At 42.1% G+C, this 7,749-nt stretch overlaps 1 protein-coding gene across 1 annotated transcript; it reads left to right on the forward strand.

Moving 5' to 3' along the window:
• Positions 1-1,978: 1,978 nt before the first annotated feature.
• On the forward strand, positions 1,979-4,371 carry foxb1a (forkhead box B1a). The gene has a single exon (XM_012871418.3). The coding sequence runs from the start codon at positions 2,407-2,409 to the stop codon at positions 3,346-3,348; it is 942 nt and encodes a 313-aa protein (XP_012726872.1). The 5' UTR covers positions 1,979-2,406; the 3' UTR covers positions 3,349-4,371.
• The last annotated feature ends 3,378 nt before the right edge of the window (positions 4,372-7,749 follow it).

Genomic DNA, 7,749 nt, shown 5'->3' on the forward strand with positions numbered 1-7,749 from the left:
CTCCTTTTTTTTTTAAAGCTCACACAAAATTGTTCTTGTGCACCTCCCCACCACCAACCACCACCACCACCACCTCCACCTCCTCCTGCTATAAAGGATACTTCAGACCGAGGCACGGTTCACAAGTGCAATGCAATTTGGCTTATCCCAACCTTTGTTCGGGTTTCTACAAATGACCAAACATAGTGCAGACTTGATCTACTGCTGCTTGAACTCCGGAGTTTGGGAGCTGGTAGAAAGAAAAACCTATTCAGATTCAGAGTCATGGTGGTATTTTTCAGTGTGCGCGCTGGACGGGGACAAAGGGCCCAACAATATCCCATAACCCCGGAGCTCAAAAAGCCACTGCGTTTGAGAGTGAGCGGAGTCAGAAAAAAAAAAAAAAAAAAACGCCTGCCTGGCTCGGCTGGTTAAAACAAGCCTTGCGGGTTAACTTGCAGGCGGATGCACAATTATTTTTCCCAGAATATGATCTTTGAAATAAGCTAAATGCTGCGTGGAATTCTTCCAATTTACGCAAAAAAAGAAAAAAAAAAACAGAAAAAAAAAGATCACAAAATCATCCACTTTGCGCGAATCGAATGATCTCATTGATTTGACCGAGCCCGCTTCATATCTTCCACATTCTGCGCAATTAGTGGGAGTGAACGGACGGTCCGCCCTGCGCACTGGATGTCAGAAGATGTTTGGCACTTGGTAGACTGTTGTCATTATCCGCCGTGTTTGAGTTGAGGGCGACAGGGGCCACTTCCTTGTGGACAAAACCTTTTTTTTTTTTTCAGCGGAACGTTAATGTGAAATGACAGCTGTTAAAAGCCAGTCTGCTGATGTAAAACAGATTAAAAAAAAGTGTGTACAAGTTTTTGGATTCATCTCATTAAAGAAATAACAAAAAAAAAATATTAACTTCATTTAAGAAACATAAACATTATTATTACAGCGTGGTCGTATTTTTTTTCTACGATAAAAAAAAAGATGAATTAGTTTACATATTTGTCCTGACCGATGAGTTCAGATCGTTAATCAGTCCAGAGGACGCTCCTCTGCAGGTTTCTGGGTAAAAGTAGAGAGAACTCGGTGCTCCCCCGCAATGCGATTCTTGTCGTAATCCATCAGCCTGGTGATGGGGTGCGCTGTGGGTTTATAGAGGCGGAGAAATTAGCATAAATTATGAGTAAATCTGGATGTGCGTGTGTGTGGTCCCCCGGCATTGCGAGCCCTCCAAGCGTAAAAAGGTGGCCCTGCACGGCCAAGAAAGCTTGAATAGAACTTTGCTGAAAATAGGCTTCCCATTCCGGGGCTTCGCATTCATATAATTGACTTATGGATATTTTATACAGTTTTCGCCACACCATCCTCGAGGGTTTTATTTGCATTCCTGGAGTACTTTTTGGACCTTCTTTTACATAAGCACAATGGAGCTGATTGCCTCATGAAGTTTGAGTTTGAACAGCGCTGTTTTGCTTTGTGTGGATGTTTTTTTTTATATTCGTCTTTCTCTCTGCTCTGGGGGAAACTGGCCGGGGAAAAAAAATTATAGTCAAAAAGCCTACTCACCGCATATTGTTTTTTATACAGTGTGTGTATAATAAAAAAAATTGAGCGCAATCCAAATGTGTTTTTCTTAAGCACCTTTAATCATCACGTCCAATTTAGTAAAAAAAAAAGCATGCTTCATTACACCTTTATTACCACACAAAGTTTAAAAATTCAATATCCACACACAAATATACATATTTAGAGTAAATAAAGCACGGCGAAAGTTCCTACTTTTAGTTTAAATTCTGAGCGTTAGGTCCGCAGAACAGGGCATACCTTCACACACCGAGTGCCATCCGGTTACCGAGCCTCTTTCGCCCCCTTTTTCTGTCTTCAAATGGAAACGATTTCCATTGGCCCAAGGTGTCCGTGTAAATAGGTGTAAATGAAACCAGATTATGCTTTCCTTCCCAAGCACCCCCTCCCTCCCCTCCTTCCCTCCCATGGCAATTGTCATGTGATAGCAAAGAGGTGGCACATTAATGGAGCGCCTCTACAGGGGTTCTTTTCTGCTCATGTCACTACATAAAACTATCAGATGGTTAGAGGAAGGCCATGGAGGCGCACGACAGCTAGGCTCATCGAAGGAAAACCCCGCCAAATGAAGTTCATCCCTGAACCCTAACAGGACAGGCTGTGTCGCTTCGACGGAAAAACGACGCTCCGTAAATGCGCACCGTCTCCTCCTTCAGTGCGGAGGCGCTCAGAGACCGGCTGCTTTACGCGCGCCAAGACTGAAACTTTCCTCGGCACTTGTTTGCGAGACAAGCACTGAGTTATCATCGGGGGACTGAGGGGATTCTAAACTTTTTATATATATCACTACGATTCTTTTTTTTTTAAATTTATTTTTACAAAACATCGAGGATGCCTCGTCCGGGGAGAAACACGTACAGCGACCAGAAGCCACCTTACTCCTACATCTCGCTGACGGCCATGGCGATCCAGAGCTGCCCGGAGAAGATGCTGCCCCTCAGTGAAATTTACAAGTTCATCATGGATCGGTTCCCTTACTACAGAGAAAACACGCAGCGGTGGCAGAACTCTCTGCGGCACAACCTGTCGTTCAACGACTGTTTCATCAAGATCCCCCGGCGCCCGGATCAGCCAGGCAAGGGCAGCTTTTGGGCTCTGCACCCCAACTGCGGGGACATGTTCGAGAACGGAAGTTTTCTGCGGCGCCGCAAGAGGTTCAAGGTGCTGCCCGCGTCGGACCACCTGGGCCCCACCAAGCAGTCGGACGCGGCGCATTACCTCCAGCAGCAAGCCAAGTTGAGACTGAGCGCCCTGGCGGCCAGCAGCACGCACCTTCCCCAGATGTCAACGTACAACCTCGGAGTATCCCAGTCGTCCACCTTCAAGCACCCGTTCGCCATCGAGAACATCATCGCCCGCGAGTACAAGGTCCCCGGCAGCCTGGCGTTCTCCACCATGCAGTCCATGTCCGCCGGCTACCCGCTGCACAACCAGCTCACCACGGCCTGGCCGCACATGTACAACAGCAGCGTGATCGACACGGCGGCCCCGATCTCCATGGCGAGCGGCGACTACAGCGCGTACGGGGTGCCCATAAAGTCGCTGTGTCACGGGGGGCAGTCCTTGCCGGCCATCCCGGTGCCGATCAAGCCCACCCCGACCTCCATGACGGGCTTTTCCGCGCTGCCTCCCCACATCCCCGCGTTCCTATCGAACTCTCCCCAGTCCCTGAGCCCGACCTCCCCACAGACAGCCACGAGCCAAAGCAGCCCGGCGACCCCCAGCGAGACTCTGACGAGCCCCTCCACGCTGCAGTCCGTGGCCGTGCACTGACTGCACCCCCCTCACCCCCTCCTCAAAAAAAAAAAAAAAAAAAGAAAAAAAAAAAAAACTCTCCTTATTACCAAAACCCAAAGTTTATATTTTCTGCAGTCGGAAACTATCAAGGCGAGTGGAGGTTGCATATCGATTTATTTGTGTATATGTGTTGAATGTGTCGCTTTAAATCGTGTCAAGTCCAGCACAGAACCGCACACGAAGTATTGCTCTTGAACATATAAATTATTTGATAGTTCTATTTTCCAGTTTGTTGTGACATGTAGGCTAAAGGGTCGATGATGGGGTGGGCCGCCGAGGTGATCAGGGGTCGGGCTTGGTTTCTGTTTTTTTGTTTGTTGTTGTTCTTGGCAAGAACTCTCATTAGAACTTTTGCACCGTTTCTGTGGGACCACCAATCTCAATAATAATGCAAAGATAAAGCTCATGTTTGCTTTTGCCGTCTTGGAATGATGGCTAAAAGGTTATACCAAATAGGAGTAGTAGCTATTTAGATCTGTTCTTACACCATCCCTGGAATAATAATAATAATAATAATAATAATAATAATACAAAAAATAGACAGAAAAGCAAGCCGAGTTATAAATCTTTCCAAAAACTGAAAGTGTCGTCCTCATAATGCAAGATGTGAACATTTGTTGTGAAATGCACTTTTCTTTTTTAAATTTAACTTTTTAGATATCTATTTTACAGGCGATTAAAAACAATGTTCTGTGAAGCATTTAATTTAAAAGCCGTGGTGACCATGTTTATCAGATGCTGTAAAATTTGTAATTTTCTTTTGAGGTGAAGCATGCTTTCCTGAATTTGTATGGTTCCTGTTGGTGTTGTTATTGTTGTTTTTTCCCCCTTTTTGTTTCACTCAAATTCTCTCCGTGTTTTTTTTTTTTTTTTCTTGTTTAAAAAAAAATCTGATTTTGCAAGCATGCGTGCTTTGGAAAAGTGTGCAAACAGTCTGCGATGAACTGGGGGGTAAAAATGGTCATAGAAATATTTTCTCATTAAAAGTGAAGCAAACAATCAGAAATGTTTCTCAAGATTTCATCCAAAAATACAACAAATTATTATTATTATTATTATTATTATTATTATTATTATTATTATTATTATTATTATTATTATTATTATTATTATTATTATTATTATTATTATTTTAGTTCAATATTGGTCCAGCCAAGAAAAACAATTTAATTATTGTTTGTATAATAATAATAATAATAATAATAATAATAATAATAATAATAATAATAATAATAATAATAATAATAATAATCGTAATAATATTAATAATAATAGTAAGGGTGAGACAAGCAGGGCAGCATTTGGTTCAGAAATGACTGTGCAGTCGATTAGGATGCAGGGAGCTGAGACGCTCTGCTCACAGCGCAGACAACCAGCCTCATTAATCAAGCCGAGCTAAACGCTGCTGGATCTGACAATAAACATGTAAAAGACTTGCACGCAGCACGCAAATAGATATTTCTTTATAGACTAATTTCACCGAGGGGGATTTTAACATTTAAAGGAATGTATCTCCTCTCTTTGACCTCTTTATTGTCCTCCCTCCCCCTCTCTTGTTTAGCGAATATAGCTCAACAGGTTAACAGATATAAAGTCGAAAATATCAGCATCATTGCTATTGGTGTTATTTACATTTTAAGAGACTTAAAATCGATTTTTGCATTCTCTTAAAAGAGGTTTTTTTTTTTAAAGCAACCGCCTCTTTTGGAGCATTAAACAAATACATTAGAATTCCGTCACTTTCTGCAATCCAGATCAAATAAAGGGTCTCGGGCCACTTCATTCGCCCTCATTCACTTGTATTGAAAGTGCAAAGAATGGTAAACTTCGACTGGGCCACCAATGTAGATTTAGCCTTTTTTTTTCCAGCAAGACAAAAAGGCAGTTTTTTTTTCTTCTTTCACAAAAACATTGCTGACTGGGGAACTAGGAAACGAGCTGCCGAGACCCTTTTGGAATTTAAATCCACCCCTCCCCCCCGTGGACTGTTTGTACAACAGTGTTAGTTCTTCTTTTTTTTTTTACACCCCCTCCTTCACTTTGGGCATTTGTGTTTGTAACATTAATTCTGACTCTGGATAAATAAATTCACTGAAGCTCCGAGGTTATTTACAGCGTAGAGGTATATTATTTAGAGACATCTTTTCTTATACCTATGATATATATATATATATATATATATATATATATATATATATATATATATATATATATATATATATATATATATATATATATATATGGAAAAATAAATAAATACCATTTTAATTTATTTTATTTAGTTATATGCATTTTATTTATTTTATAGCTTAAGCGACTTGATTTTTTTCCCTACAGTAAAATCGTGTTGTTTTATGCAAACAATCACGTAAATACCTGCAGGTTATCTAGAAACAGTTCATTATATCTCTACCCCTTCATGTCAAATGTAGAACTAACTTACAGGTTTCATTTAATTGACGAAAAAGAAAACAACAGAATGTTCAAATTTGGTTCATTATGTCTAAAAAAGAAGAAGAAGAAGAAAAAAGAAAACATACCTTTTAAGTCATACTTTAAGTAAATGAACAACACAGTTCAATAAAAAGAGTGCTTGTTGGTCTAGTTTTCAAATTTGTTGCCAATAAAAGAACAGGAACAACTTATACTGAGTAAAATCATGTTGAAACTGTAGAGTCAATCGAGATATAAAAACGAAAATAAATAATAAGCATTAATATAAATAATAACATTGTAATAAAGCGCAAACCCAGAAATTTTCCACAATCTCTATTTTTTTCTTTTTCTCCTCTTCCGTACACAAACTCTCATTTCTCTTTTTCACCGTTTCACTAAGTTCAGCCGTCGGTATGAACTTAGTTGTATAATCTAAGACTGCTCTGTCCTTGTTCTTTCAACTATGTTCCACTTAGACAAAGAAGAAGGTCGTCTCAGGCACGGAATGAAATATAGACCCCCATGCACACACACACACATACACGTACACAAAATAAAATAAAAGCCCATGTTGTAGATTAATTAAAATAATTCATTAAAGTGTGGGCCCAAGGTAATTAGTATGTATAATTTATGATTCGCCTAATGCATGCAGGCACTGGCCTCTGCAATAAACTCAGCTTAACCCCCGAGTAAAGAACTGATGTGGACAGGGTGCTGTTATTCACAGCGTGTTTACTGTTTGTCAGGCGCGAGCAAGTGTCTCAGCAAACCCCGGCTGCTACCTGGCTCCGCTCTGTACACAAACAACTTCCACTTTATGTGTTTTGTCTCCGGGATTTATGCCCGCTCGCCGGCGAGCCTGTCACGTCTGTCGAGGGGGGCAAAGCAGTATTGGCAATTTCCCCCTCTTTTTTTTTCTTTTTTGGCATTTACCTTTGCGTCCAAACCGGTCACTCTCGCAAGGAAGACGGTTTCCTCGGCCCTCTGTTGAGATGACAGAATGAGGACGAGCGGCACGAGGAGCGGCTCACGCTCTCTCCCTCTCTCCCTCTCTCTCTCTCTCTCTGCCGCAGCAGCCCGTCAGCAACAGACTTCCAGAGGAAAATAATCAGCGATAGACAAAACTTGCATTAATCATACTCTGCAAATGTGCCAATCCCAGACAAGCCCTTGACATTTTGAAACATGGCTAGTGGCTTTATTTTATCACATCTTGTGAGGATTGTTCCCCCCCCCCTCCTGCAAAAACAACACAGTAAAGCAAATATTTTCAGACTGAGCTGCGGACCACGGTAAACAGATTTATTTTAGTGGTAAATAGAGCAACCTGTGGGCTTCAGCGAGTGGTGGAAGGGAGACTATTTTCCCTTTGAGCCTCCAAATCCATGTAAGGCTCACCTTAAACATATGATTAGGCCTGCTACCAGTCAACTTTCTGCAATGGAAGTAACATCTCAGCTCACTGTTCAGATGTCACAGTGCACATCATCATTATAGCAGTAAAAGCTTAAATCATCAGCGATAATGTGCGGCTCCCCAGGGTAAATAAGCTGGCCGGCTACGGCGGAGGGCAAAGGGCAGGTATGGTGCGGGCAGCCGGAGGGAAAGAGACGTGGAGGGATGGGGAGGGAGGGAGGGGAGGGAGGGTGCTGCTGCATCCACGACCGGCTCAGCCAAACACCCATGTGTGCATGAAATTAGAGTGTCAACATCTGATTCATGCTTCTGGGTGGTGACTGTGAAACAAATTATGTCAGCGGGTGGCAGCGGCGAAATTCCACTGAGCTGCAGCAAGCGGTGTCCCCCCGCCGCAAAGTTACAGCAGGCCGTAGATAACGTGGTCTGTAAAGCAGGGCAGAAACTTTTTAGTGATGTACACGTTTGAACGTATTTCAACCTAGAATGCCACTTTGCAAAAAAAAAGAAAAAAAAAGAAAG

Source organism: Fundulus heteroclitus, chromosome 2 (genome assembly GCF_011125445.2).
Source record: "Fundulus heteroclitus isolate FHET01 chromosome 2, MU-UCD_Fhet_4.1, whole genome shotgun sequence".
NCBI classification, from domain to species: Eukaryota; Metazoa; Chordata; class Actinopteri; order Cyprinodontiformes; family Fundulidae; genus Fundulus; species Fundulus heteroclitus.